The 12,996-nt window shown below is 36.4% G+C and overlaps 1 protein-coding gene across 5 annotated transcripts in view; it reads right to left on the bottom strand.

Annotated features, from left to right (window-relative positions):
* LOC150109760 (adenosylhomocysteinase-like 1) overlaps positions 1-12,996 on the bottom strand; it is a 440,710-nt gene that overhangs the window by 188,753 nt on the left and 238,961 nt on the right. For all 5 annotated transcript variants that reach the window (XR_016549840.1, XM_090408492.1, XM_090408303.1 and 2 more), the window contains one exon: positions 7,560-7,590. Coding sequence is in view for 4 of the 5 variants with exons in the window: in XM_090408492.1 (XP_090264618.1) it covers positions 7,560-7,590 (31 nt within the window). In the remaining variant the exon portion in view is untranslated. The remainder of the gene's footprint in view (positions 1-7,559; positions 7,591-12,996) is intronic.

The raw sequence follows: 12,996 nt of genomic DNA, 5'->3' as shown, positions 1-12,996 counted from the left end.
GATGACATTGATTGGAGGAAATGGTATAAAGACAGCTGTTGCAGAAAGTGTGGTGGGGATACTTAATGAGCAGTTCATAAAGATCTTTCAATCTTGTGAATGTGACTTCATGGAGAGATTGAAAGCAGTTGATGATGGGGAGGAGAGACTGACTGTAAGTGAGCAAGAGGTGTTTGGGGAGTTGAGTAAACTACATGTAAATAAGGCTGTGGGACTTGATAATATATCACCACGTATTCTGAAGGAATGTGCCAGAGAGTTTACACCTACCTTGACATATTTTTTTAATATGAGTCTTGCACTTGGTCAAGTTACTAAAGAGTGGAAGCAGGGCAAGATTGTGCCACTTCATAAAGGAGGTGATCGAACTCAAGTATCAAACTATAGGCCTATCTCTGTGTCAGGTGTTGTGGTTAGTTGTTGGAGAAGTTTGTGAGAACTAGGATCCAGAGTTGGGTTGACAACAATGGTATAATCTTTGATGGACAGCATGGATTTGCTAAAAGGAGGTCATGTTTTAGTAATCTACTTACTTATTACAATAAAGTGACTGCTTCCTTGGACAGAGGAGAAGGATACACAGTAATATACTTGGATTTCGCAAAAGCTTTTGATAGAGTACCTCATGATAAGTTGACAGTCAAACTAGAGCAGATGGGGTTGGATATTACATTGGTGCATCGGATTGGAGACTGGCTATCTGATAGGTATCAACAAGTTGTGTATGGGGGTGCGATATCCAGGAAAAGGAAAGTCACTAGTGGAGTGCCTCAGGGGTCTGTTTTAGGTCCATTGCTGTTTAACTTGTATATTAATGATATAGGTGAAGATTTGGATCGAGATATTCAGTTGTTTGCAGATGATGCAAAGTTGGGACGAACCATAAACAGTAGTGAAGATGTTGTGGTTGCACGAAGACTTGAATAAATTGAGTGATTGGGCAAGCAAATGGGGATGCGAGTTCAATGTTGCAAAATGTAAGGTTTTAAAATTTGGAAACCAAAGATGGGATGCAGAATTTATGCTTGGTGAGAATATATTGTTGGAGGTAGAGGAAATAAGAGATCTGGGGGTGATAGTGGATAAGGATCTAAAATTTAGGGGACACATTGCCAAAATTATGAAGACAACACAAAGACCTCTGGGAATGATGCGGAGGACACTGACGTGTAGAAGTAGGGAGATTCTTGTTCCATTGTATAAGGCTTTGATTAGGCCATACATGGACTATTGTGCCCAGATTTGGTCACCGGGTTTTCACAAGGATGAAGAGATGTTGGAAAGGGTCCAAAGGCGACTGACTAAGGTAGTTTCTGACCTCTGGAATGTTCAGTATGAGGAAAGATTGAGAAGATGTAATTTGCAGAGTCTGGTGGAGAGAAGGAAGAGGGGAGATATGACAGAGACCTACAAGTTGGTAAGGGGTTGTTATAAGATTAATGGTGGAGAATAGTGGGAGATCAGGGAAGAACCAGAGGTCATCCCTGGAAACTGTATAAAGAGGGTGTGAGTAGGGGAGTGAGAGGCAGGTTTTTTTCTTGCAGAGTTGTGAATGATTCTAATGCCTTGCCTGAGAGTGTGGTGTCTGCAAGGAGTTTGAGTGTGTTTAAGACATGGTATGATGAGATGTGTGTGTGTGTGTGTGTGTGATAAAAGGACTCCCAGATGAGTCTTTGACTCCATGAGGTCTTCGGTAATAATAATAATAATATATAATACCAAAATAGGAAAAACAGAGTCTCCAAAATACTTAGGCCTAACCCTAGATATACTGAACTGAGATTTACAACTCATATTACAAATATTATTATTATTACGTGACACCTCGTAATAATAATTTTATTATTATAAAATAAAACTCCTTTGGACCCTCCAAGGAGTCCAAAGACTCATCGAGGGAGGACACCTACTATACTCTTCTCTCTGTTTCCACCACTCAATCCACCAACTACACCGATGCCATCTACTACCTGCAACTATCACTAGTATTTCCATGGACAATCACAAACATCCATGCCCATGGTGGGATTTGAACCCACAGCCTTTTGGCTGGAGAGAGGATACACTAACCACTCAGCCAACCAGGGTGGCCAAGTGGTTAGCGTATATCTAATAAAGTATCTAATAAAGCTCTTAAAAAGCTTAATATCATCAAAAGGCTTTGTGAAACAAAGTAGGGTGCAAAACCAAAGACACTCGAAACTACATATACGACACTCATATGACCCACGATGGAACATACCTCATCAATCTGGGTTCCAGCTTCTACTAGCTAAAAAGAAAAATTTTTCAAGAGCAGAAAAAATCATTATAGGTTCAGTCACATCCACAAATAATTTAAAAGCTCAATGAGAGTGTGGGTCTCACATACTAGAAGACAGAAGAACTCTCCACAGTTAAATTCACTAACTTTTTATCAGGAGCCAAAAACAGGATCACATCTCACTCAGAACTTTAATGCCTGGACAGGAAAATCTAGACTCAAGAAATCATCTACTTTACAATATGATCATGATATTAGAAAACAGATCGACTTAGAGTACTTGTCTATTGAAATAAGCAAAGTGCCATATTTTCCCACTATACCACCAAAAAACAATGATTAAATTAAATATCCTAGAATCTTGCTCAAAAAAAGATTCACAGCATGAAAATAAAACAAAAGGACTTGACACTATACATTGCTTAAATAATCTAAACGATGTTATCGCCTACACTGATGGATCATCTGATGAAGCACTCAATCAAGGAGGAGCAGGGGTTTTATCAATTCTACCTGGAGGCAAGGAAACACAAATCAAACCCACAGCTTGCAAAAGAGCTTCAAACTTCACTTGTGAATTAACAGCCATACAGCTCTAAAATTCTATCTCTCTAATCCAGTAATAAACATTCATATCCCATCCTAATTTTACGCTCACGCATAGAGCTACATTTTTTACCATGTAGGCATTCGGAACCAAAATCCTACGAAATACGTTGGTTACTCCTTATTCCTGGAAATATCCTTTGACTTGACTGTAGCCTGTGTGTACATGGAGCAGGTTTGCCTGCTTGCGGGATGAAAAACCCCAGATAAACTGGAGAGAAAAACCCTGCTGCCCATGCCCAAGACCAGCTAACTTGGCTATTGCTGAGGAAGATCCTTGAGCTCCTCATGTCGTTGACAGGAATCGAACCTAGGACACTCCTTGCCAAGGCATATGGTTGCGAAGAACATAGCCACTAGGCTAACCGTGTGGACAATAAACATTACAAAAGGAATAACCATCTACAGTGACTCAAAATCAACACTTGAAGCATTAAAAAAATGGAAAAACAAAACTCACACCAGGAATTCATGAACATCTAACAACTTTAAATTTGAAAAATAAGAACTGTACACTGCAATGGATACTAGCCAATGTAAATATTGAAGACAATGATGAAAGAGCAGACAGTCTAGCCAAAGAAGCAAGACATTTAACCTCAAAAATTACACCCACTAACTGATGCTAACTCTGTTACCAAAATAAGATTGGTAAAACAAACACTCAAAAAGAAGAATGAAATCAGTGATATTAATGAAAATAGAGAAATAACCACAGTCATCACCAGACTAAGGATGCAACATTTTACAGGCATGAAAATTCAGCTTCACAGTACTAGAAGCTATGAAACATGTAAGAAATGTCCCGAAGTTGAACTAACACCTGTCCATATCCATTCTTGTCCAGAAATTGCTGCTGCTGCTCTAAAAAAAATCTACGATAAGCCTAGAGAAAAGCTCTACTCCATCAATTTCAGCAGATTGTCAAAACAGTTCTACAGGCATATCTAGAAGCTCTTCAAGGGACTTTACTACAACAACAATTGTTCATGGTATAAACCTTTCTCCCTCAATGAGTCTTTGACTCCAGGAGAATTGATGTAATAATAATATAGAATTCAGGCATCAAATTACAGACCTATCTGTGTGTCAGGTGTTGTGGTTAAATTGTTGGAGAAGCTGGTAAGAACAAGGATCCAGAATTGGGTTGACAATAATGGTATTATCTTGGATGGGCAGCATGGATTTGCTAAAGGAAGGTCATGTTTTAGTAATCTAATTACTTATTACAATAAGGTGATGGCTTCCTTGAACAGAGGAGAGGGATACACAGTAGCATACTTAGATTTTGCAAAGGCTTTTGATAGATTACCAATGATAAGTTGATAGTTAAACTAGAGCGGATGGGTATCAGCAAGTTGTGTATGGGGAACAATATCCCGGAAGAGGAAAGTCAATAGCGGTGTGGCTCAGGGGTCTATTTTAGGGCATTGCTGTTTAACTTGTATGTTAATGATATTGGTGAAGATTTTGATGGGGATATTCAGTTGTTTGCAGATGATGTAAAGTCAGGACGAACTATGAAGAGTAGAGATGTTATGGCCTTATAAGAAGATTTGAATAAATTGAATGAATGGGCACGGAAATGGAGACGCAAGTTTAATGTTGCAAAATGTAAGGTTTTAAAATTAGGGAAACAAAGATGGGTTGTAGAATTTATGCTTAGTGGGGATATATTGTTGGATGTGGAGGAAAAAAGGTATCTTGGTGTGATAGTGGATAAGGATTTGAAATTTAGGGAACACATTGCCAAAATTGTGAGGACAACACAAAGAATTCTGATTCCATGTGTAGAGGCTTAAGTGCTGTGAGGACATCATGTTGGAGGCTTAATAGATTTTTTACAACACTCAAAAATAATTAAAATAGAATTTAATACTTCCTATATTTCATCCTAGTCACTAGGACATCTACGGGGATTACAAAAACAATTAATGTAACATATACACAAATAACAAACAATACTAAGCCCAACCACGTGGGTGACACTAAAGTCCTATCTATGTAGAGCGCCCTCTAAGAGCAGTAATAGGTGGCCTGGAATGTAAGGTGGGAACTCTGGTGATGAGTGTTTCCCAAATCTTCGGAAGCTTAATGCAACCGTATTTATTGAGATTTGGTTGATTTTTGAGAGCTGCTGCTGCTTCTAAGAAAAGTCTCTCTTTCTTGAATTTGCTGTGGTGGAGCATGGTGGTTTTCTTCCATGATACCCTGTGGGTGGTGTCCAAAACATGGTCAGCCAAGCCTGAATGGCCATAGTTGTGTTTGAAGATGTAAGACTTTTGTTCCTCTAGACGGATGGATGCTGATCTGCCTGTCTGTCCAAAGTATGCCAGCTTACAGGAACAGGGTACTTTGTAAACTCCAGGCAGAGAGAGAGGAGGGAGCTGATCTTTCGTAGAACGGATAAGGGTAGCAAGTTTGCAGTGGGGCTTATATGCTGTGTGTAGGTTGTACTGTTTTAGTATCTTGGCTATTTTTTCGGATGTAGGGTATGGTGATGGCATTTTTAAAATCTTGTTGACGAGAAGGACGGGGAATGGGTGAGGAGTTGATTATTTTTTTGATACTGTGATCGCTGTAGCCATTGGAGAGGAAAGTGCTGTGTATGTGGTTAAGCTCAGTAGTGAGGGCGGTTCCACTGGAACAAAGATTGTGGGCTCTCTTGGTAAGAGTTTTAATAATGCCATATTGTTGAGAGGGGTGGTGGTGGGAGAGTTTGTGAATGTATCTGCCTGTGTGTGTGGGTTTTCTGTATACGGTGAAGTGTATCATTAGGCAGGCGTGTGACTAAGGTGTCTGGGAAAGGTAAACAATTGTTCTTTTCCTTTTCCATAGTGAACTGGATTCTTGGATGTAGACTATTGAGATGACTGAGGAAGGAGTCTAACGTGTCTGGGCCATGAGGCCAAATAGAGAACACATCATCTACATATCTTAGCCAGATAGAAGGTTTGAGGGGGGTTGAGTCTATGGCTCGTTTTTCGAAATCTTCCATATAGAAATTGGCAAGGGGGGAACCCATGGCAGTTCCCTCTATCTTTCAAGAAAGAGAGACTTTTCTTAGAAGCAGCAGCAGCTCTCAAAAACCAACCAAATCTCAATAAATACGGTTGCATTAAGCTTCCGAAGATTTGGGAAACACTCATCACCAGAGTTCCCACCTTACATTCCAGACCACCTACTACTGCCCTTAGAGGGCACTCTACCTAGATAGAACTTTTGTGTCACCCACGTGGTTGGGCTTAGTATTGTTTGTTATTTGTGTATATGTTACATTAATTGTTTTTGTAATCCCCATAGATGTCTTAGTGACTAGGACGAAATATAGGAAGTATTAAATTCTATTTTAATTCTTTTTGAGTGTTGTAAAAAATCCATTAAGCCTCCAACATGACAAAGAATTCTGGAAATGATATGGAGGACACTGACCTGTAGAAGTAAGGAGATTCTTGTTCCATTGTGTAAGGCTTCGATTAGGCCACACATGGATTACTGTACCCAAATTTGGTTATCTGGTTTTCGAAAGGATGAAGAGATGCTGGAAAGGGGTCCAGGGGCAACTGACTAAGGTAGTTTGTGATCTCTGGAATGTCGAATATGAGGAAAGGTTGAGAAGATACAATATGCAGAGTCTAGTGGATAGGAGGAGGGGTGGTGATATGATAGAGACCTACAAGTTGATAAGGAGTTGTTATAGTAGCAATGTTGGAGAGGTTTTACAGCAAACGGTGGGAGATCAGGGGATAACCAGATGTCATCCCTGGAAGCTGTGTAAGGAGGGTTAGAAGCAGGTTGTTTGCATGCAGAGTTGTGACTTTGACTCCGTGGGGTCTTGGGATAATAATAATAATTAATTAAGAAAGATTGAAGATTTCTATCATCTCTTCAGATGTAATCTTCAAATATTTTGTAAAAACTAGTTACTTTATACAAAATGTAATAAAAAAAATTACTTGCCTGTTAAAGTTATTTTTTAATCTACACAACTTTCTATTATTGTTCCTTTGAACTCTAGTAGTATGATATCATATACTTCAGCTGTGACCAAGAAATGAGCTAATATATGCATGATTTATAACTTATGATTGTGATTCGTGTTTTGAATGTTGTTAATGGTCAGATTCCCCGACAATGTCCACATAACATTGGGTGAAATATAATGCAGTTTTTTAATAAAAGTCTATATAATTTTTTGTCACATGTGTAGGCTGTGAAAGTTATTTAAATATGCTAGTGCACATGTTCCATTAAAACTATTTAGAAAATATTACTAGTTGGTTTATTTTGTAAAAACTAGTTATTTAAAATGCAGTAAAAAATATTATTCATCTGTATATTCACAGAAGGTTTGACACAGTTTTTTTTTTTTTGAAATTACAAAAACAAATTAGAATGTTTACATTTAAAAATGTATCTATATTGTTGAGGTCTTATAGCAAGCATTGCATATAAATTCATTTTAACATTTAAGCAGTAGTGAACATGAATTCATTTGCAAATCATTTTAAATGATATGATACTTGTATCCCTAGAGGTCTCAGATAATAATAATAATTCTTATAAATAGATTTTTATACATAAATTTATTTCTACTTTGCATATGTGCAGGTGAACTCATATATACCAATAAAAAAGATACAAAAAAAAAAAATACAAAACAAAAGGAGTGGTTACTATTCTTACTGACCTGCTTCAGCTACTGCAGCAGCTACTTCATTCTAGAATATAAGAATAATGCTGAGTGCTTAGAAAAATTATGAAAGTATCAGAAGCATCTAGTTTACAAAATTATCATCTTTACAGGATGATAGTAATTTTGACAGCCAATAGTAACACAGTATTGGTATTAATCTCTTAAAAAAACATTGATCACATTTTTAAAAGTAGTTATTGAATGCAAAATATTTCTAATAACTTAATTGGTGTGGTATTCACAATACTTTATGAAAAGAAAAAAGTAGAAGATAAAACCAAATTAAGTACAAATTTATACACATTGACAAAGATCTAGGGAAGAGAGAAGGAAATTGCTTTCTTAATCTAGCAAAACATTTTACTACAATAATAATTATATTATTTCTGACTATTCAGGTAATGCTAAGGCTCAATGGTGATGGCCTATTCTAGAATCACTATTCTACAATAGCAGTTTTAAAATTTTTGCTGTATGTTCAGAAACGTCTTCTACATAAAGGATTTAATATGTTATATTAAATGCTATATTTAATATGTTATTTAAATATGTGTTATATTTAATAATATTAAATAAATGTTATATTTAACATGTAATATAATAATGGTGGATTTAATATGTTAAATCCACCATTTTATTAAATAGTTTTAATTAATGATTCCTTTACCAAAAAAAAACATGCAAAAGTTAGGGAATCTCAGTCTCTTCTAATTGAGAACAAATAATTCATTCACATCCTTTATGTGCAAGGCACTTCTGAATATATATAGTGGAAATTTTAAACCGACTGAACATTTTTTTTGCCTTTTGAAAAATCTTCACCTTTGTCATATCTCTTAATGATAAGCTTCCACCTCAAGGTTTTTCCAGACATTTATCAGATTCTTTGCTCTTGCAGCTTATCATAATCTGGACAAACTGAAGATATGATTTTATTCATCTTGAAGGGTATCAAATATTCTTGTATCAAATATCATGAGCTTCAACATTCTGGACTTGATGAGCGTACTTTCTAAATTAAACATAACAGCTCACTAGAATTAGACAAGAATCCTTCATGACAGTTGATTCCTCAATAGAACATCTTTAAAAAGAAATGTATGGACCATTACTCCATTGACCTAACTTAAACAGATCTATATCAATCCTCTCCAATAGGAGATAAATAGGAAGATAAGCAGATTTAAAATATTACAACTTTATATATATAGATATATATACAGAGATATATATAAGTTAGGTTCCCATCCCACTGTTCATAAAGTGAATCATCAATGTATTGAGGTTAAATTATAACATATTTAAATGAGATTGGTAGTATCCTCCAGTACAAATAAATTGCACAATTAACTTCTCCATCAGCTTCTTCATCTGTTAAATTATATAAGGACTTTGCCTTGTCCATGATTACTGCATCAGTTACAGGAATGTTGCTTTGATTCATGTTGTCAATCCACAGCATTAATATAATTTTCCATTTTTTTCATTAATTCACTCCTTGAATGTGATGAAGAGAAGTTTCTTCTTCACCAAGCTTCCTTCCACAATTTTTCTTAAAAGTTGTTTCTCAAGTATACTTGAATAAATCTTACCAGGAACACTCAGTAGGAAAATACCTATGTAATTTTCACATTCAGTTTTATTGCCCTTTTTTTTAGGGGTACTATGAGAGCTCTACTCCAATCATCGGAAATTCGTCCCTCTGTCCAGGCCTGGTTCCCTGGCAAAAATAACAGGGGCCTTGTTTAACTGGGCAAAGCTCCAGCCAGCATGGAATTCTGTCATGTCGTACCATCATTTTATACTGTGGTTTAAGCCAACAAGCATACAATTTGGTTGGATAAATCCCAAATTGCCAAACCATCCTTGTCCATTCAGTATCCAAGTAGATACCTAACAAGGTGCACCATGAGAATGTATTGGACATTAGGTCAGAAACCCTAGTCGGTTCTCCACATTCCTTTAAAGGTTATAATTAAAGATACCAAGAAATTATATACGTGGTTTAATCCTTCATCCAAGTGTAAGCAAACAAAGTTTGCACCAGAAGTATTTTCAGGCCTGGGGCAACTCATATATATATATATATATATATATATATATATATATATATATGATGAAGAAAATCTCATAGATTTTCTTCATCATCTAAACATCCAAAATCCTAATATAAAATTTACTGCTGATCTAGAAAATAATAACTCCTTACCTTTCCTGGATGTCATGCTTACACAATGCTCATAAAGATTAAAAATCTCTATATACAGAAAACCTACTCATACCAATAGATATCTGCATAATCTTTCTCATCATTTTCCACCACAAAAACTTGGAACTATATCTACCTTAGGACACAGAGCACTCTCTCTTGAATGAACCAGATGAACTACAAAAAGAAATAAATCACCTCACTCTTATCTTTAAACAAAATGGATACTCTGAAAAAACAATTAAGAAATTTCTTCTGGATCCTCCTAGGCAGTGCACAACAGAAACTATTAATTTTAAAGGTAGCATCTCCATTCCATACATGAGCACAGTCTCTAAAAAATTAGCTAAAGTACTTAAAAAATATAATATCAGGATGTTCTTCACCACACTTCCAAAAATCCGTTCTCTAATCAGCCATTCAAAGCCTACTCTTCACCACGTACCTAAAATATCCAGGAGTATATAAATTATGGTGCGATTGCAATATCCCTTATTTTGAACAAACTAACAAATCTATTGAACAACATATAGAAGAGCATAAGAGAGACATCTCTTACAAAAGATCTCATGCAACTGCGTTATCCAGTCATGTTCTTTTTTCAAATAATCCTAATGATGATCAACAAAGCCACTCCATTTGCTGGGATAGATAAGAAAATATTTTTCACTGTGATGATGAGTTTGAGAGAAAAATTGTAGAATCAAGGGAAATCCTGCTAAACCCTGTCCACTTAAACAACAATTTGAGTTATAACATCCCAGATAGCCATGCTACAGTTATTCAATATTGGCGTTCATGTGAGCCTACACGCACACTTGCAATAAACAATGGCACGCCTGTAAGAAAAACTTGAAAAAATATAACGTTTTTTATGTATCAATTATGTCTGGCAATTTTTACCTGTAATTTCCAGTTGTTTTAGATACTTCATTGTTTATTACTATTCTTTTCCTTTATGAATACCCGAGGAAGGCTGTTATAAGCCAAAACTAGTTGTATTGTTCTCATTAAAATCTTTATAAGTTATCTCAATTTTTTAAGGTCATTAAATCTATGTTTTAAATATATATATATATATATAAAGTTAGAAAGATTTAATGATAGAGAGAATCTGCCGCGAGATTCGGAAAGTGAATTGGATTGGATGAGGCAACAAATGAAATGAATGCGGAATAAAATTAAGAGAATTCAGGTCAAAACTATTAAAATAAATCATGATGGCATGAAAGAGTTAACGAAAGATGAGCGAGTGGCGTTGTGTGGTGACTCCATTATTAAAGGTGTGCTAGAGGATAAAATGCACAAGGAATGTTTTCCAGGCAGTAAAATGAGTATAGTGATTGAGGCATTGGATATAAGGCGGGAGCGAGCAAAAGAGTTAATTGTATTAATTGGTACAAATGATTTGAGAGAGAACAAAGAGATGTCAGAATGAATGTCAGGAGGCTGCTTGGAAAGATAAAAGAGAATAGTGTGACAGGAAGGGTAGTTAGTGTGTTGCCTAGGTATGATTGTGGTGAAATGAGGCGGAGAGCAAGGATTATGAATGATATTCTGGCTGAAATGTGTGAGGAGATGGGAGTACAGTTTGTTAATGTGTTTAACTTGTATATTAATGATATAGGTGAAGATTTGGATCGAGATATTCAGTTGTTTGCAGATGATGCAAAGTTGGGACGAACCATAAACAGTAGTGAAGATGTTGTGGTTGCACGAAGACTTGAATAAATTGAGTGATTGGGTAAGCAAATGGGGATGTGAGTTCAATGTTGCAAAATGTAAGGTTTTAAAATTTGGAAAACAAAGATGGGATGCAGAATTTATGCTTGGTGAGAATATATTGTTGGAGGTAGAGGAAATAAGAGATCTGGGGGTGATAGTGGATAAGGATCTAAAATTTAGGGGACACATTGCCAAAATTATGAAGACAACACAAAGACCTCTGGGAATGATGCGGAGGACACTGACGTGTAGAAGTAGGGAGATTCTTGTTTCATTGTATAAGGCTTTGATTAGGCCATACATGGACTATTGTGCCCAGATTTGGTCACCGGGTTTTCACAAGGATGAAGAGATGTTGGAAAGGGTCCAAAGGCGACTGACTAAGGTAGTTTCTGACCTCTGGAATGTTCAGTATGAGGAAAGATTGAGAAGATGTAATTTGCAGAGTCTGGTGGAGAGAAGGAAGAGGGGAGATATGACAGAGACCTACAAGTTGGTAAGGGGTTGTTATAAGATTAATGGTGGAGAATAGTGGGAGATCAGGGAAGAACCAGAGGTCATCCCTGGAAACTGTATAAAGAGGGTGTGAGTAGGGGAGTGAGAGGCAGGTTTTTTACGTGCAGAGTTGTGAATGATTGGAATGCCTTGCCTGAGAGTGTGGTGTCTGCAAGGAGTTTGAGTGTGTTTAAGACACAGTATGATAAGATGTGTGTGTGATTAAAGGACCTCCCAGATGAGTCTTTGACTCCATGTAGTCTTGGGAAATAATAATAATAATAATAATAATATTAATATATATATATAAGCTAATGACTTCCCATCACTTGCCTTAGTATCCCATAATGAAAGCGCATATCCTTATTGACATGTTCAATGCTAAGCCTTATCGTAACAGTCACTACCCAGACCAGTTTCGTCCTTTATTGATGTCTCATCAGTGGGAGCTAGACCCAGAGGTGATACAAAGTATAACATATAAAATTTTTGGTTCAAAGGATGAAGCATAATGCTTTTTATACTCCCCATAGTCTGAAGGAGATACAGTGAGGGACAAAATTTATGAGCTATTTGCTTGCCCTGAGAGAGCATGGAGGTCACACATCTTCACTTGAAATTAAGATGGCTTTTGGTTTTTTGTGTTTGTAGAGATCTGTTTCATTGTAGTTTATAGCTAACTGTACCAGTTCATTAGGGTATGTAGACGTTTTTAAGAACTTAAAATAGGGAGTGCAAGAAAGGAGATATATGGGATATCTGTGTCCCAATGAAGCTGAATGACTCTGAAAAACCATGGAACATTTAGAATCATATGTAAGCATTCCTTTTGCACTTATTGCAATTTGAGAATATCAATATTGGAGGTATGGTTCCAAGCTGGAGAAGTATATGTAATGATGAGATGAATCATCATCTGGTAGAGAAGCAGTTTGATTCTGGTGTTTAATTTACTGTTTTTGTTAATTAGGGGGTAGAGTTGAACAATGGCTTTAGATGCCT

Source organism: Typopeltis vanoorti, chromosome 1, assembly GCF_054136105.1.
Source record: "Typopeltis vanoorti isolate ZY-2024b chromosome 1, IOZ_Tvanoo_1.0, whole genome shotgun sequence".
Classification (NCBI taxonomy): domain Eukaryota; kingdom Metazoa; phylum Arthropoda; class Arachnida; order Uropygi; family Thelyphonidae; genus Typopeltis; species Typopeltis vanoorti.
Note: the sequence above shows the minus strand (reverse complement) of the source record. Positions and strands in the feature narration are given on the sequence as shown.